Source organism: Exophiala aquamarina (assembly GCF_000709125.1).
Source record: "Exophiala aquamarina CBS 119918 chromosome Unknown aczIA-supercont1.8, whole genome shotgun sequence".
NCBI lineage: Eukaryota > Fungi > Ascomycota > Eurotiomycetes > Chaetothyriales > Herpotrichiellaceae > Exophiala > Exophiala aquamarina.
Genome location: NW_013550580.1, coordinates 258,746 through 281,362, shown reverse-complemented (window position 1 = coordinate 281,362; position 22,617 = coordinate 258,746). Strand labels below are relative to the sequence as shown.

The 22,617-nt window shown below is 51.2% G+C and overlaps 6 protein-coding genes across 6 annotated transcripts; 4 read left to right on the top strand and 2 right to left on the bottom strand.

The window, feature by feature from the left end:
• Nucleotides 1-1,438: 1,438 nt before the first annotated feature.
• On the top strand, nt 1,439-3,342 carry A1O9_08677 (oxidoreductase; the record flags this gene model as incomplete). The annotated part of the gene is made up of 5 exons (XM_013402160.1): nt 1,439-1,453; nt 1,517-1,666; nt 1,724-2,059; nt 2,109-2,128; nt 2,190-3,342. The coding sequence occupies 5 exons, from the start codon at nt 1,439-1,441 to the stop codon at nt 3,340-3,342; spliced, it is 1,674 nt and encodes a 557-aa protein (XP_013257614.1).
• A 1,089-nt stretch (nt 3,343-4,431) lies between these two features.
• Nucleotides 4,432-5,356, top strand: A1O9_08676 (uncharacterized protein; the record flags this gene model as incomplete). The annotated part of the gene is made up of 2 exons (XM_013402159.1): nt 4,432-5,141; nt 5,203-5,356. 2 exons carry the CDS (start codon nt 4,432-4,434, stop codon nt 5,354-5,356), a joined length of 864 nt encoding a protein of 287 aa, XP_013257613.1.
• Nucleotides 5,357-7,224: 1,868 nt separating this feature from the next.
• A1O9_08675 (uncharacterized protein) lies at nt 7,225-7,422 on the top strand (the record flags this gene model as incomplete). The annotated part of the gene is made up of 1 exon (XM_013402158.1): nt 7,225-7,422. The coding sequence occupies one exon, from the start codon at nt 7,225-7,227 to the stop codon at nt 7,420-7,422; it is 198 nt and encodes a 65-aa protein (XP_013257612.1).
• A 1,925-nt stretch (nt 7,423-9,347) lies between these two features.
• A1O9_08674 (uncharacterized protein) lies at nt 9,348-10,144 on the bottom strand (the record flags this gene model as incomplete). The annotated part of the gene is made up of 2 exons (XM_013402157.1): nt 9,557-10,144; nt 9,348-9,506 (listed from the first exon to the last, which is right to left on the bottom strand). Exons 1-2 carry the CDS (start codon nt 9,950-9,952, stop codon nt 9,348-9,350), a joined length of 555 nt encoding a protein of 184 aa, XP_013257611.1. The 5' UTR covers nt 9,953-10,144.
• A 4,291-nt stretch (nt 10,145-14,435) lies between these two features.
• On the top strand, nt 14,436-15,665 carry A1O9_08673 (uncharacterized protein; the record flags this gene model as incomplete). Its single annotated transcript, XM_013402156.1, has 1 exon — nt 14,436-15,665. The coding sequence occupies one exon, from the start codon at nt 14,436-14,438 to the stop codon at nt 15,663-15,665; it is 1,230 nt and encodes a 409-aa protein (XP_013257610.1).
• Nucleotides 15,666-20,690: 5,025 nt separating this feature from the next.
• A1O9_08672 (aminoglycoside phosphotransferase) lies at nt 20,691-22,069 on the bottom strand (the record flags this gene model as incomplete). The annotated part of the gene is made up of 3 exons (XM_013402155.1): nt 20,691-21,426; nt 21,539-21,834; nt 21,971-22,069. 3 exons carry the CDS (start codon nt 22,067-22,069, stop codon nt 20,691-20,693), a joined length of 1,131 nt encoding a protein of 376 aa, XP_013257609.1.
• Between the last annotated feature and the right edge of the window lie 548 nt (nt 22,070-22,617).

The window sequence follows — 22,617 nt, the reverse complement described above, 5'->3', positions numbered from 1 at the left end:
GCCCGGTGGAGGAGGCCAGGACAGTTGAAACCTTTTGGTAACATGATGATGGATCGAGGCGAAATCCACGTGTCGCAAAGCAAAGCAGATGATGATTGTTGATGATGATTGACAAGACACACTCAGCTGATAAACTCAGACCACTGACTGACGGTGGTGGGTGGTAAAGTCGTAGCGAATGAGTTCATGATGAAGTGGCTTGCTTGCATCACAATTCGGACAAGTCACGTCAGGCTTGAAACGCTGCCGAGGCAGATAGTCGATCTATTCACCATTAGCCAGGCGGGCGGCGGGTGGTGCCCGGGGACAGTTAAGGTTAGGCACCCTTAGGTAGGTGTAGAGCCTTCGTTTAGCTAAGAAATCGGCAGGTCGCTAACCGTACAAAGTCGCTTGCCTTTCTCTGTGAATACCTGCACGCGTAATGCATATGGCACAATTCTGCACCAATGCCGGTCCCGCCATCGCACCTCTGTCACAATCGACTTGGGGACAGAGTGCGTGCATCACGTTGTGGGCTTGAGCCCAGGGTTGGTGCCCCCGTGCATCACCCTACCCGCTTGAACTGCTCCAGCCTCGCTGTCACGCCTTCGAGCCTCTTCCGTTGTTCGATTGATGTTTCCAACTGTCCCGTGGTGCTGGTCCCTGGTGCTGTTCCATGGTGCTGGCAGCCCCTGAGACCCCTACCCTCGTCCCCTGCCCTTGGTCACCCCCCACCCCCCATGCCCACCGACATCCACGCTTTGCTCTCCCACTCGCCATTCTCGAGTACTCCGTACTGCACTGCGTATCCCTTCGCAAAAAAATGTCACACACATATCGGTCTGCCAGCACTTCCTGTTCCATCTCCATCTGCCTCTCCATCTCTCTCTCCCGTTCTCTTGTTCCATTCTTTCTTTCTCACCACCGCCTTCACCTTCATCTCTGGTCGCCACTCTTTTCTCAATCTCACCACCACCATTAACCTATTCCAGTTTTAATTAAACTACCAACTACCATTTACTTCGCTCGTCGTCACTAATTGCACGTCAGTTGACATACTTTTTCATTGGGCGTAGAGCCCTTGACGCATTGGCGCCCAGCACTTCGACCATACAAGGGCGCTTAATCCCTGGACATTGAGCACTCTGCGGCAGGGCCGGCCCTCGCTGCCTCATACGACTTCCACCAGCCTCGACCAGTGAACTCCCTCTCGGTCACTTCTCCCACTAGTCTGAGTCGTGCAAGCGAATCTTATCCACGAGCCCTTCACACCCTCTTTCCCATATTGTCTCAGGCACCGCCGCTCGCGTAGCAGATCTTCTTGCTACTTTGTACCTGCACCTGCACTTGCCTGCAACTGCAACTGCACCTCCCCGTCGCCACTCTGCATGGTTACTACCTAGTCCAGCAACAACAATAACGTTGCCCTTCAACTTCTGGCTGCCTTGGCCGCAACGCCATGTCGCTCAAGCAGGTGAGTCGTCATCGTCATCGTCATCGTCCTCTTCTGCGTTGGTCTCCCTCTCATTCACTCTAGGAAATCGAAACTTGGGTCGAAGCGCTTGGTCACTACGACAATCAAGAATTCGAGGAATCCTTAACCATCTTTGACAACATCGCCGATACCTCAAAGATCTTGTTCAATTGCGGCGTCATCCATGCCACCATCGGTGAACATGACCGAGCTGTACGTGCCAATCCCACTGGAACTCCGCAGCAAGGGAGTCAGAACTGACGGGAACAGGTCGAATGTTACCAGCGTGCAATCAAACTCGACCAGTATCTGGCCGTGGCATATTTCCAGCAGGGCGTCTCGAATTTCCTCGTCGGCGACTTCGAAGAGGCATTGGCCAATTTCAACGACACCCTACTGTACCTCAGAGGAAACACATACATCGATTATGAGCAATTGGGCTTGAAGTTCAAACTCTACTCATGCGAAGTCCTCTTTAACCGGGGTTTGTGTTACATGTACTTGCAACAGGAGGAAGCCGGTATGCAAGATTTCAGTTTTGCACAAAAGGAGAAGATGACTCCAGATCATGATGTGATTGATGATGCCATTAAAGAGAAGGCACAGGTACGCGAATCTTGCCCGCCTCACTCAACCATGTACTAACAGTCTCCAGGGATACGTGGTATTCAGCATGTAAGCCGGACATCTGACTCATCGATCACCAGAGAATGACCTCGCTGACCTTTCTATCTAGCCCCGTGGGATGTGTCTACAGACCCAATGAAGCAAAAGTCAAGAACCTGAAAGCAAAAGATTATCTCGGCAAGGCCCGTCTAATTGCTACTTCGAATCAGCAGAATACCGGAACTGGATTTTCCGGCATCGAAAGAAGACAGGTCCTCGCGACCGAGTTTGCGGCCAAAGATGACCGACCAGTCGAGAACATCAGCTACGCAGCAACAAACCTTGTCCAACGGAATTTGTCGAGCCGTGTTCCTAGGGATCAGAGTGCTCCACCTGTCATGGGCAGAAACGTTTTCCCACCTACACCACCACCAGAGAACGAAAAACCTCGTGGCAGTGGCAGTCCGTCCACCTCAAGTCTTCCCTTGCGCTCCACATCTATGCGGCAACCTCGAAATGCTTTTCCTCGACCAGATGTTGACCCTCCTCGGCCGGGTATGTTATCACGATCTAACACCTTTGCTGTCAACGATGCCGGAGGAATGGGAAGAATGCAACCTCCTGTTCGGGAGAACTCCTGGTCTGAAGAACCTGTAATGGTCGACCGCGCACAAATGGAGAGGTCTCGGTATGGAACTCAAAGAACAGCATCCGAACCCCGTGGTCCTGCCTCACGACAAGCACCACTGGGTCGCTCTATGTCGCAACGAGCACCGGCACCATTGTTCCGCGAACAATCTAGGTACGACGATCCAAACGACGCAGTGGACGACGTGTACCAGATGTACGCAGCAGCACCACCCAGGAGACGACAAACCACCCGCCGTCAGGAACAACCTGTATACTTTAACGAAGAAGACGAATACATAGACGAAGAGGGCGAAGACGAGGAGGACATGACTGGGTTCGAACCCGTACGACGTCCTACATCTGGACGAAGTAGTAAACGGGTCGAAATGCGCAAGGTCCGAGTCAAATGCCACTTCAACGAAGACACACGATACCTTATGATCGGCGCCGTGATAGATTTTGGGGATTTTGAAAGTAAAATTAGAGAGAAATTCGCCATCAAGGACCAACTCAAAATCAGAATGCAAGATGATGGTGACATGATCACCATGGGTGACCAAGATGACCTGGAGATGCTTCTCAGCAGCGTTCGCAACGCCGCGAGGAAGGAGAGAAATGAAATGGGCAAGATGGAGGTATGGATCTCGACATGACACACAAGAAGCCAGCCACCCCCTCTTCCCAAAACAAATGGGGTGAAGGGCTTGTCGATTCTCTATGCATAGTTGAAGAGAAGGAAGCGAACCGCAACATATCGTTGCGAGAATTTATTGGAAGCTAGACCTAGGATACCTTATACCCCACTTACGGTCTCGCCCGGCCTGGACCAGACGGCAGATGATGGATCATGGAACATCAATTGAGCGTGGAGTTGGAGTTTATCAGGCGCTGTTACCCGATGGATGACAGAGAATGTCTCTCAACATATCGCCGAAGGGATATGAGAGTTATCTATCCGATTTATGGACTGCACGTTGAATGTGGCAATCCTGCTGCTGCTTGCTTATGTACTGTGGCTGCCACCACTACAAGAGTGGTGTATCGGGTGATGGGGTAGAGATGTGTCAGATGATTTGTCGACATTTCTTCTTTCTTCACTTCTAAGCTTTATATCTCTACCTACCAAGTATAGGTACTTCTCAAAGTATATGATCTCCACCTGACATATTGCCCGCTTTCACATTGATCTCAATTAAAAGTGTGGAATAACTCTATGGATCCTTGATTCTCTGTTTCCCCCCTAACTGACTCGTTCACGACATGATGGTGACAACAACCTTTGTCGTACTTCTCGGACAGAGAGAGATCTTTGAGTCGTCCAAGGACTTGAGTCCAAAATAAGACAGCACTATTCCTAATGTAGTTTAGCCCCGGTGTGAGGAAGAGGCTGATGCCAGGAAGGCGCGCTTTGTTGTGGCCTCCAAAGGCCGGAATTGGTCGCCAGGGTGAGACACCGGCCAGCACGCGGAACTCCACCACCACAACCGAATTGTTGATTGCACCGAGAAGTTCCTCTCTCTCAACTTCATCCAGTTCGCCTGCGCTCGCTAGTATCCTTCCTTCTACATTCTACCTCACACAAGTCCTTTCCCTCTCTCGTTAATTCACATTGCCATAGTGCACCCTCTCGCTTTACTCCTGTTGTTACTTTCTCCTGACGGCGACTGTGGTTGCAAATTCGCACACGTCCTCGCCACCTTAGCAGCCTCCTTTTCCTGACAGCCACGTTTACAGATCTCATGATGAAAGGCTCCGGCCTCTTCTCCTGTCTCTCTCTCATCCTTCTCATATTGTTGTCCTCATCTTCAGCATGGCCCTGGCCTAAGTCGTTCGGCGATATCGGAGACACAGTCGACACGTTTCTAGCACGGCGTCAGAACAACGACAATAACAACGATGATAATCAGGATGCCGCATCCTCCTCTACAGCTGCATCGACGGACACAGCCGAAGCATCTGCCTCGGCGACGGACGATTCCGAGTCTTCAGGATCTGCCTCAGGGACAATTACAAAATCTGCCTCAGGCACAGGATCCGCCAACAGCACAAAGACTACAAGCACCAAAACAACCCCAATTGACCCTCGCTTACCCCCGGGCGGTATCTCGCTCATCACACCAGCTCCCATCGATGGAGTTCAATATTACAAAGTTGGGGATCTCGTGACATTCCAATGGAACTATACATCGCTTTCCGTCACCCCCAAAGCCATTGATGTACTGGCTTCTTGTTCCATAAATTCTGCAACTTACACAATCTCCGCCAACATGTCTGTCGAAGAGACTGGCGCGGTTACCTGGGATACTGGGGAGTTCCAGGCCACCGCCACGAATCCTTTCCCCGTGGCTAGTTATACCTTGATCGTTCACGATTCGTCAAAAGATATCACCGATGTCCCTTCAGCAGGCTATCTTGGTGCGTATGCTCAATATGTCTTTGGCATGTACACAGGGTGAGTTAGCGTCTCCGTGTCTGCAGGTTCGCCATGTGGTATCTTAACTAATCCAATCCAGGCAACCATACGTGCCATTGAACGAGTTCAAATGCGCAACCTGCAATGGTGCGCTATCCATCCACGAGAAACAAGCTCTAGGTGTTATATTAACGACTGCTGCGATCACGATCATGTCCTTCACATGGTTTGCAAATGGATTCGGGGTTTTCTAAGACCACGAAGACAATATACATATCATATACCTTATCTTCAGTATATTTAGCGACAACCAATCGGATGATATGCTCTGACGAGCCGAATTGTATACAGCATAGCGATCAAAGGAATGGATTCTGGAATTAGGGATGGGGATTTCTGAAGGGGGCTGATGTTGATGGGGTAATCGGTAACCTGCATCGCGGAAGGCCACTTGCATCCGATAGTGAGGATTTGAAATATCTCAAGACGATGAACGGCGTTCTAAAATAGGTGGTGAAGAAACCTTCCGGATACGGATCTCAGGTATAATCTCAGGAATGTAATTCTCTTCTCGGGGCAGAGTCTCAACAACACTGCCCTCCCTCTAATCATTCTCTTCAGTTGCCGCAAAAGTGATTGACATAGCCCCAGACGATCAACCAATCGCTCGGCGTATTGGTCGAGTCAATATCACCTGGGTACGACCATGAATCGGAACGCTCCTGCCTCGACTGGTAACCTTGGTGGCTTCAGTGCTGACCAAGGCAACATTTGTCAAAGACAATCAATCAATCACTCTGGAAGCACAACAAAAGCCTCCCGAGAGATTCATGTCGCCTAGACCGCCATGATACAGCAACCACAAATCCAATTGCATGCGAGCGTTTCAATTCTGTACCCTTCTGCACTTTTCCCAGTCTTCCCAAGAACCAAAGCGGCGCGCCCTTGGTCCCTTTGGAGGGCGACATGCATTGGCTATCCTTGCCATGCCCCTTCACCGACTTGTTCATTTGCCAGGTCAAGTCTACAATACCGAGCGGAACGGTGGTATTCTCATGCATTTTGGACTGTCAACCCGTACCGTCTTTGCTTGCCTTGCAGGCAGGAGGGGGGTTCTTGCTTCCGCTCGTCGTCCGTTTCCACCAGATCACGTACATCAAAAACACCCCCCCCCCCCCGGGAGCCACTTGATCGATGCAGAGAACCAAGCATCAGGGGAGTGTGTGGATATTTGCGTGTTGGCGCCGCCGCAGGGGGGGAGGAACAAAGGCAATGACATGAAGGAAAACAGCAAACGGACCTGGTGGGTTCAGGAGAAGTACAAAAACCCTGTCCTTGTGTGCCCTTGATCCTGTCAACAGTTGAGCATCAGCATTTCTTCTTCTTCTCTCTTCTCATCTACTGCTACTCGGTCTTGTTCACTCTCATATTCAAAGTCCTGCTTCCTTGTTTGACCCGAAAGAGTCCTGTCTTGTTTGTTGTACCAGCCTAAATCCTTGAAGGCAGTCTTATCTCCATCAGGGAGCGTTTTGCTATTTGACATATTGTCTTGCACGGACCAAAACAGCCGTCGTGGGTTTCCGTTGGCGGCACAAGAGTCTACCGGAAAAGGACAGTCCAGGTTTAACAGTCTGCTGAAGGGTCCTGAAATATCAACCGGCTCCAAAAAGCAGAGAAGTCTCGAGAAGCACACAGCCTTGTTGTTCAAAAGGACCAGGGACACAGTTGGAGTCGAAGGTATGAGAGCCTAACTTTCTTCCACGTTTGACGCCTCACCTGCCATCTTGCCCATACTGTGCCCGCTGGACATGACGTTTGTTGTATCACATGTCGTTGCGCCTTGCACATGAGTCGGGCGTTTCCCTCATTTGCTTGTCCAACCAAAACACATCGCTATCCGGAAAAAAGGGGGCTCCCGGATCCGACTGACAGAATATTAGTCTCCTCAGAGTTGGGCACATTTCTGAAAGGTATCACCACGTGTCACCATCACATCACCGACCCGAGTCATTTCGTTGTTGTCCAAACAACCGAACACAAACACCCTTGGGTGCGTGCGTACGGAAGCCAGAGAAGTACATCAAACGCCTATCCAACGGCGTCGGAACGGAAAATTGAGAACATGCCTTCCCCACCACCAGCATCAGGCTCAGGAGCTCCAACACGCCCGGCAAACTGGCAACCAGGCCACGACGCATTCGTCCGCCGCCTGGCCCGCAACGGCGAAGACGCAACCAGCGTTCTCATCCTCTTCGAGGCCGAATTTCCCGCGGTCAAGGTCTTTCGTGCCTGGATCGAGGCGAGGATGAAACTTAGTTAGCCAGCCCGCCGGTGTAGTCTGTGTCTCGAAGTTGCTGGCATGGGCGAGTCTTGCATGGTGTGCGAAGCTGAAGTATTTGCAATGATATGAAGCTCTGGGGGGAGAGGGGGGGACCAGATGAGAGGGATGTCATGGTGTCCATGGATGAATAATGGGCGCGAGATCGAAAGATTCAGGGGTCATTTTCTTTCCTTGTCCTTTTTATTTTCCAAAAACCCCAAAAAGAGGCAAAATTTTAAATTGTTTTCGTAAGGAGCTGTTCCGTTGCTTATTGGATTTGTTTCTTTACTTGAGAGAGAGAGGAGAAGAAGAAGAAAATGGGCCGGAGGGCAGAGGGAAAAAGGAAAAGGGACCGTGTTGGCTGGCTGGGTTACTCTTTTTCGGCGGATTGGATTTTTATAATAATAAGAAAACGGGAATTTCAGATGGTGTTACGTACCCGCTCGCTCGCTCACCCAATAGAGAGTTCCCGAGTACGACACCACAATCAGGAGATATGCGCCCTTCGAAAGGACGAAAGGAATGAGTTATGGAGTCCATAAAGACACAGTACTGTCTCTATTTAGGGACTCAACCAACATTCTTAACTTTGTATTTCCCACAGTAGGTCCCCTTTTCTGTGGGGTTTTTACGCTTTGCTAGAAAACGAGATCGGTGCGGCCAATCAGCGGATGACATCCTCTCGTAAGCTGTTCCAATCCAAGATGTCATCGCTCTCACAGTCTTCTCCCTGAAGAGACGGTAGTTTCCTGTTGTAGTCCATGTCTTGTCGCCGAGCTCGATGTCTTTGCTTGGGGGAGGTTCTCACGCAACGTTCGTGGTGATCCGCCTTGGAACCCTTGAAGCGTGGCGATTCTCCGCCTCAAACTGTCCACATCCCTGCGCAACTTGTCCTTGTCGTTCGACGTCCGTGAAGGGCTGCACTGGGTTTGTAACAGATATCTCAAGTTGGTCACTGACCATGTTGCTCCGTACTTGAGACTTCCGTCCGCTCTTCGTTTTTTCTGGTTCTGGTTCTGCGAATTGTGGATGTGTGTTGTTCTTTTGTCTTGTTGCAAGTTGTCTGTTTGGATGTTGAGATCCCCACATTCAGCTGTGATGTAGTCCAAGTACTCCGCCTGCGGATGGGCCCAGGCTTCTGCTGTTCGCGCGCTCCTAATAACCTGGTCCTTCTCCATCTCGATGTCAAGACGGGACTGCTCAGGGCGATCTGCAAAGACACGATTCAGGTCAGGAATGATCGAAGGCTGGAACAGTGGCAAAAAGGTCTTCAAACCAATGTGCCCGTTAGAGCAGAGGTCATGGAAGCCTTGACTGTGAATAGGTGCTCTCTAAGGACGGCCATGTCGTTATTGACAGCACATAGATTTGACCAAAAAACGTCTAATGAGAGCGGCGGAAGTGAAGGAATCTCCGGTCCCACCATGCGTCGGTTGAGGCAGTGCTGCCGTGAGTTTGTCGATGAATGCCAAGAGATGAGGCACCTCAAAGTGTTATGAATTTTTGACATGAATATTCTGTGACCAAGATGTACCACTTAATAGATTGAGTTTTGGTCCAATCTGACAGTCAAACGCTGTTTGACATTTGGATATGATGCAGTTCTTGCGAATATTAACCTGCTCCGGGGCGTGGCTGGGTGCGTGGGCTTTGCCATGAAGAGACGAAGACGGCATCATTGCTAAAACACTTCTGAATGTAAACCAGTCAGCCCAAGAGCCTCCTACCCGGATATATCCGAAGAAAATGGTCGACCAGTAGCACGACCTCATGCCTTGGTCGAATATTATGTCAATATTGACAGGTATCTGGTGCCACAATATTTGCGCATCTCGGCCTCTAGATGCTCTGCCGGAGATCAGCGAAGTGGAGGGGTAGAAGCCCCATGTACAATCATTGATAGATCAAGGTGACCCAATAAGGGCTCATATGCAGTCTCTATGGAGTGCAAGGAATTGCAGTGGCTGATCAGCGCCTGGTCCTGTTGGCTTCCTAACATATGGAAGCAAAAGCTTGTTGTCGACGACCTTTTTACATTTGTCGCACGGTCTTGATTTGATGTCGCTATATGCTGCGAGGTTTTCCTGGCTCTAGTTAGTGTCGGAAATATAGTAGGAGGCACACGACATCATACAAGGAGAGTAGTAAGAACAGAGTTCTCGCTAATATTTTGGAGAATGTTCTCCCGAATGGCTGTTGATTCGGTGTTAGGCCTAGCGACCACTTTATACCCAGTCCTGTCGGCAGACTCGTCCACCTGAAATTTCAGGTTGATGAGATTGATCGTGATGGTGATGTTGAGCGGGAGGCCCTTGGTTTCATCCAATACCTCGACGATCAGGCCAGGGTGCTTGGTTTTGAAGTTGTTGATGGACTCCAATGGGCTGGCACGAGTATTAGTGTCAGAGTTCTGGCCGGTACCACTGACCGCAGCAGGCTGATCTTCGATAGGATCCACGTTGTGAAGAAGACGGCCATAGTCTATCACCCAGGCATCGGTGCCTTGGGGTAACTCCGTCGTGTTGGCCATATTCAGGAGTTGCCGGATATCCTCACTGTGCCACTCCTTCTTAAATCGTTCAACGTCGCGACTGCCTGTCTGTGCCGCTGCGTGTAAATATGCTGCGAGTCTCTCAGGCTCATACCCACCGGGATTGTCCAAGGCGAATCGGGTCGGATTAATCAACTTCTCGGGTAAGAGCGTCCGAAGGCCGACAATCTGCACGAGACGTCAGCGTCGCATCGCTGTGATTGGTAAGATATATAGGCGCTGTTTCACGAAGTAGGCAATATAAATTTACCTGTTCGGATATTTGCTGCAATTTGGCCAATTTCTCAAGAATGTGACGATCTTCGGGTTCAACATCTTCTACTCTGGTATTGTGCAACATAATATCCATGCTAGATGAGCGGTAGCCGGAGGGTCAGTATCTGTGCGCGCGGGAGAAGGAATGTGTTTGTCTCGATGGATTATGACCGACAATGAAGAGATGAATTGCAAATCGAAAGACGATTCCACGGGATTGTGGCACCTGACTGAAGCAGGAAACGCCGAGAAACATCACGTGACTTACATTCCTGAATGCACGGTGCGCCGTAGTCCGCACTCCACCTCTCCAAGAAATTCCATTTCACGAGCGGTCTCTCAGGGCTTCATGAGGTGGTGCTCACAACTCTATATCAGCCAATCGCGACCACGAGGTCAGATAGCACCGGGAACTGCTCTATTCATTCCACGCTTCAAATCTCAGTGCGGCTAATCGAGGAAGCAGAGAGCGCAACAGATGCAACGCACGACTGGGTCAGTGCTGTCGAGGGATGGAGCTCTGGAGCAAACTGGGGAAATAACCCAGTAGTGACGATACACGATCGATGTTCATTCTTTTAGATCACATGTAGCTGTCGAATGGTAGACAGAAGCATCAAGAAAGTCGTTGCACTTTCTGGGTGCTCGGCTATCATGGCCCAACGTCATGAGGACACTGCGCAATCCTGGGAACAGTTGGAATGCAACCTGTGGTTATCAGTGTCATCGTACCCTGTGCATGTCAACGCAGAACCTTCAACCACTACTAGACGATGGAATAAGTTTTCGTGATTGGTGAGAAAAGTCAACAATGTGCAAAGGCAACGGTGAGTTCCGATTAATGTTGATGATAGTGGCTAGTCCAACGGAGCCTTTACGATTGCGGCATGACCGAATCGGACTCTGTTTTGGTTGCTCAATTTATTTACGAGGTACCGTTAGAAAGTTAAAGGGCAGGGTATGGCAATCTTCAGATGCAAAAGTCGATGATAGGCTTTGATGGCTGCTCGGGGTCCAAAATCTCACCTTGTTGCTTGTCAATTTCAAGTAAAAATCGCCGCCTTCCATGACGACTTTCAACCCGCAAGGTATTCTCGTTCGAATATTAGTGTCATGAATAACTCGTTCAGACTGGCCCTGAAAAGGAATTGCCCCAAAAGAGAAGGTCCACGGTCCACTATCGACGGGCGTTAAATCCTGATCCTCAATCTTGGTGTCGAGGTATGTGCTACAAGTGTGCCGAGCACGGAGCGCATCATTATACCTAAAGTTCGAAGACTCCGAAACTCTACAGGGTACGGTTGGTGGAGATAGTGTATGAAACGCCAATGATAAATCATCTTTCACCAGGGAATCACAGAAGACGGGTGGATGATCTGTAAGCTGGCGAAATGAGCACCCCCTCTGGCGACAGTAGCCTGGATACGTCGCTGGACACGGCAGACTTCCTGGTTCTGTGGCGAAGGGAGAATGCTGACCTGCTCGAAATCTATTTGCTGTAGTTGGTAGGACATTGAGATGAAAATGACGAGAAAAGTGGCCAGGCAGAACCATTGAAAGGTGGATCGACAAAATTGCAGGTAAACCAGGCAGTACGAGATACGGCAATGGCCGAAACCAGAAAAGCGAGGTTCGCTTTCTTGTGTTTGTATGGCCTATCGGGTTAACAAAAGCCCAGCTGCCCGACGGGATAGTGAGAAGTCATTCGGACTCGGGCTCGGATCTCAATTATTCCTTCACTCGATTTAGTGCAGAAACGAAAAGAGCACGTGCGTAAGGTTGTATGGCGTCCAGGGTTGCTTTCGAGACAAACATGAAGGCTGATGACCACTGCATAAAGTGTAACATGGCGTTGATCCCCTGCCCGTGCATTTAGATCGAATTCCAGCCAAATGCCTCGTTGGGTGATCTGATCGCCAGGTCTTGCTGACAAAACAGGAATCGAGGATACGAGGTTCTAATGATCAGGGGGCGATAGTAATTAAGTCCGCGGTTCGGGGATAAAGCGAGAGAGGTGCGAGCCATGGAGAGGAGATGGCTGAGAATGGCTGAACGGCGGAATAGAGGATCCGAAAGTGGAGGATGGTCATTGTCGCGGGTGGGACCTAGCTAGATATGCTCGCTCTATCCGAACACGAAATGAGGTGCGAGGCACTCGGTACAGGGTACCGAGTATGTGTGACAACTTTCCAAGTGAGAATTATGTTTCCGGCTCGGAGACTTTGGAAAGGGCCGCATCTGCACATTAAGACGCCGCCAAGTTCAGAGCCATGTTGCGCGCTCTCAAGCTGCCACAGGATCGAGACGAACTCGGTGTGAATGGCTTAGAATGGCATGGACGCGAATCTCCTGTTTCCGACAAAATCCCCAAATAGCAGATGGAGGCTTAGAGAGGAAGATCTGCAAGGGCCACGTTAAGACCAACGCTTAATTGCTGTAGTAGTAGTAGTACTCGTAGTAGTACTCGTAGTAGTAGGGTCGATAGCGACAGGTACAACACACTTGTCAGCAGGCCACAAGAGACAACCCAGGACTAAGTACTCGGTACTGGGTACCTGCTAAATATGTGCCTGGAGCGAAGCTGGCGAACCGCCATGCGAGCTGCGGCAGGGGTGGGAGCATGTTTTCCCCATACTCCGTACTGGCTCGCCCTCTGTGGGCTATAGACCGACCCTGGCGAGCGTAGCAATAGCACTGAGTACTGTAGTTGCGAGTACGCCGTACTCCTTGAGCGAATTGTGCAGCATGCCTCGTCGAGATGAGATGGGTCGTACGAGGTACTGCGTACCCTTCGTAAGGACAAGCCGGGCAATCACGCCAGAATGGAGCAAGTCGGCCGAAAAGTGGCTCGCACATCTATTCTGAAACGAAGACGGTGCAAATAGCTGGGTTGTCTAGAAATTCCAGATTCAAGCCGCTGCCGCTGCGACTACTACCTGTACTACTGCCTCGGTGCCTGTGCCTCTGAGGTTTGCGTGCATATTCAAGCCATTCGCACCCCTGGAGGAGCCTGGGAGGGGGTGCCTGGGGGCTCTGTTGCAAGCTCGCACAGGTGCACCAGTCAACTCTATTCCAGGATAGCGGACCCCTGTGGTGGGGGCAGAATGTGCCTTATCCGTTGTTTAGTGTTGGGCTAATGCCGCGGTAATACTGTACAGCCAGGAAGCACGGGAGGGTTGGTTGGGGCAGGACCGCCGGGGCAGCGTACGCAGTTCAGCGCTAGTAAACGAAAAGTTGAGCTTAGAAACGAAGTGATACTCAATTACCACAATCTCACCGCAATAGATCGCCCTGGGGACGACCCTGGTGGTTTGGATCTTGGTCTGCAGCCGTACCAGTCTTGCGTGTACCGCGCAAGGCCCAATCCCAGGCTGCCCTGCCCTAGAGCCGATCGCAAAAAGCAGCGACATGCGCTCCACCCTCTCAATCTCGCTGTGGGCGCTGCGGTGAGTCGCAAGCTCCCAACGTTAGGCTGGTACTGTTTTTGTATAGGCCGTTTGTTACCGCCCCTGTCCACAATGCCATGCCTGCCATGCTCCAAGGTTTCCATTTCCATGTCTCTCTTCTCTCTGATACACACTCGAATGATAATCTGGTGCTGGTGTTGATCGCAAATCACCAGTTCCCCGTTGTCCCCGTCTCCGTCTCCGTTTCCCTTTGCATTCCCATGCCCGCGCCCTTGCTGTTCCGTCCTCCGCTCTGCCCTGCCCTGCCCTGCCCTGCCTTGCCTTGCCCTGGCGCGCTTTGCTCTGCTTAGGTTATTCCGCCGCAAAGACGTCCCGTTTGGAACCAGTGCATGGGACAGCGATCGCCGCTCTCTTTGCTCTGGCTCGCCCTCTTGCTCTTGATGCTGTCAGCAACCCATACCAATATCCACTCCCCTCGTCGCATATCCACACCTCCTCACCAACGACTGGCGCAGGGGTTGTAGCCCTACGAGGTTATGAGGCCCACACCCTCGACGATGGTTGTCGTCGCAGCCACAGCCTCTTTAGCTCCTGTCGTTCGTCCTATTCATACATACATATCCCCTTGTCGCCCCATTCTTCTGTTTCTATGTTCATCGAACTATCTATTCTCTTGCTGTCTCATGGGATCTAACTAGTACACTCGGCGGAACCAACTCTCGCACTATACTGATCCCTATTGACCCCGATCTATATCAATCGCCTGGATCCCATCTCTAAATTAATCACACCGCAGCAACATGGCCGTGGACACTCGGGACGCTATCTTTTCCCTCACTCCCCCACCTAGTGACATTGATGAACGCGACAAAAGTGGTTTGCTGACTTGTTCACCCACATTGACCTCGCTTTGCTATCCATCTCCAGCCCCGTCTAATCGGGAACACACCTCCTCCATCTCGTCAGACTCACTCTTCCTACTGCCAGAGTTATCAATTTTAGATCATCAGACTCAGCACTTGCACGACATGGCTTACAACACCTCCTCGTCGGATTCTTCTTCATACTACGCCCTCCCAGCCGTCTCCGATCCGTCAATGTCTCATTATACTACCACTTCTGGAGGTTCCTATGCTATGTATGAGCACAATAATTGGTATCCCTATTCAACATACTCGCAACCTGCTCAAATGCTTCCATACGATCCTTCAAACTCGTCACAGTTCCCAGCCTTGGACCATCAAACAGTCCAACCGGCTTTGGCAAACATCATTCCGCCCACGCCTCAGGACATCCAACGATCCCCGTTCGACTTCAACTCCGCTCCAAGCACTCTACCGTCCAACCACCATTTGACCGCCTCGCCGTCTTTCTCCCAGGTGTCACGTCACAGCTCCCATAGTCATCGAAGCAGTATTTCTTCAATGTCGAGGTCGTGCTCTCCCAGCGCGACTTCCTACCAGCAACGAGCGAGAGCCCTTTCCGGAGACCACTTCGATCTCCGGGGATCGCTACGTTCCAACTCCACTTCATCCAACACTTCGCTGCATGCTTACGGCATCCCGGTGAATGAAGCCCCACTGCTACTACCCTCGACATCATTAAGTCCCCAGTCTGGCTCACAAGGCCAAGCCTGGAGGTGTGCCTATCCGGGTTGCACCTCACGCGCAACATTTACTCGTGGGTGTGACCTTCGAAAGCACTACAATCGCCACAGCAAACATTTGTTCTGCCGTGTGGAAGGTTGTCCCCAAAGTGAGGCAGCAGCCGCCGGCCGTGCAAAATCTTCTGATCAGCCACTCAGCGGTGGTTTCAGCAGCAAAAAGGACCGAGCGAGGCACGAGGCCAAGCATAACCCGGGGATCAAATGTGAATGGCGTGGTCCCGAGGGTGAGGAATGTGGTCGAGTCTTTTCTCGGATGGATAACATGAAAGATCACGTCAGACGGATACACAATAAAGGCCAATCTCAGCAACAGCAGCAAATAAGTCCGAGGCACAGTCATGGGCAAGGCCCAAGTCGCAAATAAAGACAGCTTCGATTCCCCCGGAGAAGCTCGGGGCCTTGAGAACTAATTCCTAGAGGGAAACACGATTATCTTCACGAGCCACGCATTGACGACTCTCCTAGCGTTTATTCAGGGGAAGACTGCATGGATACGGAGACTGGGTCAATTACAAAAATACCCTGGAAGTGGTTCAAACCTTGGAATTGCTGAAACTCCATCTATATCTTGCACGTCTGCAACAAGAACACATAGTGATGGCTTTGGACTGTCGGGGTTAGGCGCCAGCCGGGTAAATGATGTAGATTACAAGAGAGGGAAGACGGAGGGTATGGGTAGTCTCCCCGAGATTTAGCACGTACTGCAGCTAGCACTGTCGCCATGTCCATCAACATTGAATATATTTTACAAAGACTTGACCAAAAGAATTTCCAACAGTTTCGCGGGGGGAGCAGATGCATGCGTCAGAATCCGCTTCCAAGCACAAACGCACGGTGAAGCCGTGGCGCTGTAAACGCTGGAAGCGCAAATGGCCCCCACCAGAATCATACATAAAAAGTATACGAGGACTTGCGTACGGATATGTCGGTCGCGTTCAGGAACGGTAGGGCGCAAGACCCCGAGATTGGCCCTGATGAAACGGCTCGTTAACTAGGTACTCTGTGCTAGCAATCGAGTATTGCTAAACGGGATAGCGCATGTGTATGAGTTCCTTAAAACACAAGCTAAGAGACTGCGACCCAGCCATGGGAAGACGTAAATAACCCTAAGCGGTCCGTCTCTATCTCCTACATCCTTGCCAACAGGTGAACCTGCCCAAGTATAGCACACCCCCGCGGTGTTATAGCTCGCTAAGCAGGAACAAATTTATGCGCCGCACTAATGGCCGCCATTAGCTAGTCGTGCGAGAAGCGTGAGGTATTGCCTAGCCGGTGTGGCTGAGTTGTCCACGCATAATTATTAACTTGGATCAGGTGCTATTAATGCGCAGCACGTGGATCTGGTATTTGCATTTCCTCCTACCTGCAGCGAGCGTTGCCGCGGAGGACAGCACTTCCTCCTAGCATCATCTGACGACCGTCCTACGAGTCTACGGCCCGTCCAGTCTTAACTCCATCCTGTAAAGCACGTTGGGGTGTCTCCTTGGCGAGCTTCGTGACCGCTAGTCCCCTTCCGCAATTGATCCATTCTGTACGAGATTCTAAACTACTGTACTAGGGGTGGGGTGGGTTGACACTGAGGTAGTGGCGACTCTTCAAATGATCTGTCAATGCAACTTCGACCTTTACTACCAAGTAGTTGGTCCCACATTGTGTGCAATGATCACCCTTGTGGGAAATGTGAGAGAGAGAGAGAGAGAGAGACCCAGAGAAAGGGAAAGAAAAAGGCTGGCCAGCTTCCGACAGTCCGTGCTCGATTCAAGCTTCAACCGTGCTCGACCAAAATCCAAAGCCCATCAAGGGCGAACGCTACTGAGTGAATGGAATGGGACCACATGCGATTCGTTGGAGCCACAGAGTGCCAGCATTGTCATTGTACGGAGTGCCTCTTGATAAATGGGGGCCAAATGTATCGAATGCTAACACGAGCCGTCCAGAAGCAAAGGGCTTGGTCTTTGGTAAGCAGGACCATCACACTAACTTCTTTGGGTATTTTGTACGAGAGTGGCCATCGTAGGGATAGCCACTCAAGTTGCGGACTGTCTAACCTCGTCACTGCAGGTCAATCTGGCGGCTTCCCCGTTTCTGGAAATCCTTGCGGACCAGTCTGGATGATTCAATTGCGCTGTAATTAGACTCGGTATGGATTGCCTCAAGCTCTTGGATCTTCACGCCTAAAGAATGAAATTCCAGGATGGCGATTACTTATTGAAGACAGATTCTACGACCAATAACCGCGCCCAATCACAGGAGCAATGGAAGGTGTTAGGATAGCCGAGGACCGAGTACGGGCCACTTCGAGCCCCTTTTCCGGATGTGATAGTCTATTCTGCACAAACGATAGCAAACCAGAAGACGGAGATCCGATAGGAAAGTTACGTCTAAACACCTTGCACCGCGTTTCGGACGAAAGTGGCTTCAAAAGCCCGACGCTGCTCGGTCGCCAACCAAAACATGGGACCGATCATCACGACCAACACAGAGCAAACATGCCAATCCTGCGTGTTTTAGGTGAGCTCTCAAGCCATTTTCCATACGGGATAGCTGCTTTTGACGCCTGGCAAAAGTGGGCACGGCCAGAGGCGCCTCGCTGAACAATTTGGAAGCTGTTGCAGGCATGCACCCACTGGATGCAACGATATAAGGTTGATGCTCGTGCAATATCATCAACGGCGGGATCATTGTCAACCCTAAACTCTGGAGTCACTACTCCGTACCGAGACCTCGTAGTGAGTCACTGGGAAGCTCCAGGACTGTTCATGGTAGCTCAGGATGCATTTCTTTGGGACACAACCCCACCTCGCCGGGAGACTTTAATGTCCGGCGCGCTAGGCTGGTTCTAAAGGCACCATGGTTAAGCCTCCAGCCATGATCTCTCGCATCGACGTGTGAACTGAAAATATGGGGATCTTCTACCGTCCGACCTGTCAGATCGCCATTTTCCCGCTGTGGGTCGAGCCACGAACGGCATAGACCGCAAGAAGTCATAGGGCAGTCGATACCCGTTGCAAAAGGACAAGCGTGGTCCATACCCTTGGGGTTACATCGCATAGTCGGCTTTGATCGAAGAGTGGCTTCATTGGCATTGGCATTGGCATTGGCGTTGGCATGCTGCGACCTCCGGTTCGTTTGTTTCATTGCTGACTGTCTCCTTACGTCCACACTCTGATCATAAGGCAGATGTTCCCCCCTGTCACTAACGAGGGACCAGCAGAATCGACCAGGATTCATGCATAGTAGCTGGGGTGATATCTGGATGACTGCGTGGGAAGGTGAAGCATACATCCCCAGGGAACTTTTGGTCCACTGCAGGGTGGTGAGTCTGACGATGGTCCATCTCTCAACGTGGCTTTCTGGAATACCTCCTGGCCTGGCCTATGATCGAAGGATAAGCTGTGGTTGGGATCCACCGCGATCAACTTGAAATCGACCTTTCCCAGTCTCGCAACCGTCGATGCAAGCAACCAAGTTTCATGTCCGACCACACCAACGGTATGCCCGGCAAGAATACGGCGCTGGAGCGCGTTGGGAGAAACTCCTGCGATTGGCCTCGGCTCACGGAAACCAATTGTTGGCGTTCTGGATAGTGTGCCAAGCCTTGGTCCATCGCCCCCAATTTTTGTAACATCTAACCGCAACTGGCTCCGACGAATGAGGATCCCTTGTTAACCAAAATTACTCGGAGCCGATGCCAACAACTGTATCCGACCTGTATCCCAGTCACGGGCGAAAGCGAGTCCGATTGCGACAACCCGCCGCTTTTATCACCAAGCCCTAACTCACTGCTGGCGCTAGTTAGAGCCAGGGGGCGGCCGTAGTTTGGTCAACTTGAGCGAGGGTCCTTATCAATTACTTCCAATCTCCCCTGCACGGTTCTAGAAACTCTCCCCGTGTTGCTTTTCATGCATATTTGACACCACGTCTCGATTCTCCCTCAGTTGACCTTCGCTGGGAATAAAACTGCCAGCCGCTCAATCTCACCAGAAGTGGATCTGCTTCCCTGGCACGCCTACGAGGTATGTACTCGTACGAGGTAGGTTTTCAGCACTCACCCTGATAGAGGGAGAAGCAGTCATCCTTGAAAGTGCTCACAGACTATGGGACAACTCTCCAAGATCACCGTTACCGAGTTTTGGCTTGTCCCAACTGATACCCCTCAAACGATCAAGAGAACATCCATCCTTGATTTTGAAATGATCAATATTCGGTAGCTCCCTTCCGCTTCCGCTTTCGGACGGTGAGGAACCCACCTCGAACGTGCATATGGTAAACAAATCATCGCTCTCCTCGCCTAAACATCCCTGGTCAGCATGGCCTCTTGAGCCTTGACTGGAAGACAAAAGGACATTTGGCTGATCAAGGGAGGACCGGCTGACAAATAAACCTGCAGCAAATCGGGATTCTGGGTTGCATATCTAGGGACAGCCTCAAATCTGTGGACTTGTTTCTTGGCTGAACACGTCGACGCTTACTCGTATGTCTTGAGGCTTGACTCTTTGCTCGGCCAGCCTTCTAAGGCTGAGTGGGGAGGAGGAAGAACCCGGCCGGCCTGGAGGCCCCCCTGCCAGCCAGACGTGCCATGGAAACTAACTAGTATGTGATAAGTGCGATCTTAGCATTCACGGGTCAGTTTTCGCTGCATGGCGTACCAAGTACATCGTACATGGCATCAGTGTCGCTGTCGCTACTATGCTGACAGTTGCCACTGGTATGATATGGGCCCTGGCACAGCACTAGATGCGTTGTCTGGTGGCGGCCAAGCGAGCATCCCAAGTACTTTCTTCACCGTGAATCTCCAAGTGCGTCGTGTCTTAGATGACATCGAACGGCCGAATTTATGGAACCGCAAACACGAGATTTCAAACGTTACGATGCTCTATCATGCCCCCGGGGGCCTAGCCAACACCTCGTTAGTACCCCCTATTATAGGCTTGAGGCTTACCAACGACCACTCTATAACCATCCCCGGCGGTCCAAAACAATTGTGTCTCCCCTTCACCGCTGGTGAATCATGCTATATGAAGACCAGGGGTCCTGCAAATGTCGCTTGCGCGCCCTATAGTACCTACCCAAGGGACAAATCACAGGCGCCACAAATGCCCAAGATGTCAGCACGAAGGTTTGAGAACCATGAGAATAAACTGGGCCTAAACCATCCACCCCTCTTGGGTGGCCTGAACACGAAATCTAGACGAACTGTTGTGACGAGAACGTTGCAAGAGAGAGTCTGCAGCCCTGTGGGTCCCCCGAAATACGGTTTGATTACTATCTAATTGGCCTCTCTCGTTGACCTTTTAGATGTCGGAAGGATATTTACAACCGCTATTGGCACTATATGCTATTGTATCGAGGAGGCTCCGCGCGTCCCTTTCCCTTTCGCCCTATCCTTCTATAGCTTGGCCTTTCCACTTCCTTTCGAGGTCTCCCTAAGCTTCTCTACCAGGCTGTTGGCCCACTCGCCATAGGGACCCATTTGGGCTGCATAGTTTGCGGCCGTGGTGCCACTGGCCTGTCTCCGTGCATATCGTGCTGCAATCCCTTGCATGATTATGGCCCCTCTGAAGGCACCGAAGGCGTTGCCCCAGTCCAGTTCCAGCTTGGGCTCATATCCAGATGCCTCTGCATACCACTGCACAGCCTGTTCTAAAGTAGGAAGACCGGGAGTGACGCCGACGGCGAAGGGCTCAACCATCGATCTGCCTGTCGAATGCGCAGAGCCGATGTTCTTGTTGCCCACCCAGATCCAGGGACTGGTGAGATTCACCAGATCTGACAGCGGGTGTCCAATGGTCGCCATCTCCCAGTCCAAGATCCCAATCACACGCGGCTCGGTTTTATGGAACACCAGGTTGTCTATCTTATAGTCACCGTGGATGAGCGTGGTGCGGTCTTTGGGCTGTGTGGATTTCTGCTTGAAGAAGTCCACCATCTCGTGGAAGTGCGGGATGTCTCCTACGGGGGTTTTGCTGTCTACGTCCACCGCTTCGGCCTGTGCTTTGGACAATGTCCCAAATGTCTTGAGCTGCCGGTCATAGAATCCCCCGTGGCGCCCGAAATCCGAGAGCCCGACTTTCTTGAAATCCACCTTGTGGAATTTCGCCAGCGTTCGCAAGGCATCGTGCCACCTGTGTACGTGTACATCTAGCGTTAACTTCCACTTTTGCTCTTCACATACATATCGCTGTTGAGGTACTTTTATCCATGGGGGAAGGGGGGGTAAGGCAAAGATGTGCTTACATTTCCTCTCGTTCCTGCGACCCAATACCTGGGAAATGCGGCTCGGTGACCATACGCCCATCAAGAAATTCCATGATATAGAAATCGGTCCCGACAACACTGGGATCTTGACACAAGCAATACGCCTTGGGTACGGGCACATCCGTCTGGCCCAGCGCCTTGATGATCTTGTACTCTCTGTCGACCTGATGAGCGGTCTTGGACAGCAGTTTTCCCGGGGGCTTCTTTCGCATCACGTATCTCGTGCCTGTGGCGTCCGTGAGCTGGTACGTAGGGTTCGATTGGCCGAAGCCGAACTATTTGTTTGATTCAATCGAGTCAGTATGATAACATTACGTAGTAACTGTCTCTTTCGTGGGCTTTGAGAGCTGTGCTGTTCAGACGGTGCAAAGGGAAATGCATGTTGATGTAGATGAAGATGTATAGACATACCTGCTTAAGCTGCAGAGGCGTCTTGATCTGCGGCACATTGCTGTCGATGTAGCGCTCGAGCGACGCCAGATCGATCGGTTGTCGTACAGGGCCTGCCATTGATGATGGTGATGGTGACGATGTCTCTTCGCTTCGTTTCGTCCCACCGAGTTCAGTTACCTAGGCGGTATTGAGACATGCAGAATGAACGAGAGAAATCTCGGACTCAAAACCAGCTCAGACTGCCAGCTGCAAGGAAGGGAAGAAAACCTCGTGCATAATGGTTTCCGGTTGACTCTCGGCTGGCTTTGCCCGAGGGAAAGCAACGGCTGCCCACCGCCGCCGACACACGAAGTTTCCGAATCGGTCTTGTTGGACCTCGGGATCTTTCGATCTTCTTCGGGGTAGGACGATTTCCCGATTGGGGTCATACAGGAAAGTTTCGTGCAACGGCGAAAGTTTGAGGTTACACAAACGGGCGCAATTTGATACAGTACTCCACCGTATCTAGAGTACATTATCTCGCTCGTTGCTTTTCCGTAGATTGGTTCGCGAGAAACGCGTACCCCACTTTACGCGTGCTCGTGTTGCTGAGGGGCACGCGTGAAGCGGTCAAGTCACCCTCAGTTAGTTAATCTGCATACCAAGCTGGTTAAAACGGCCATCTA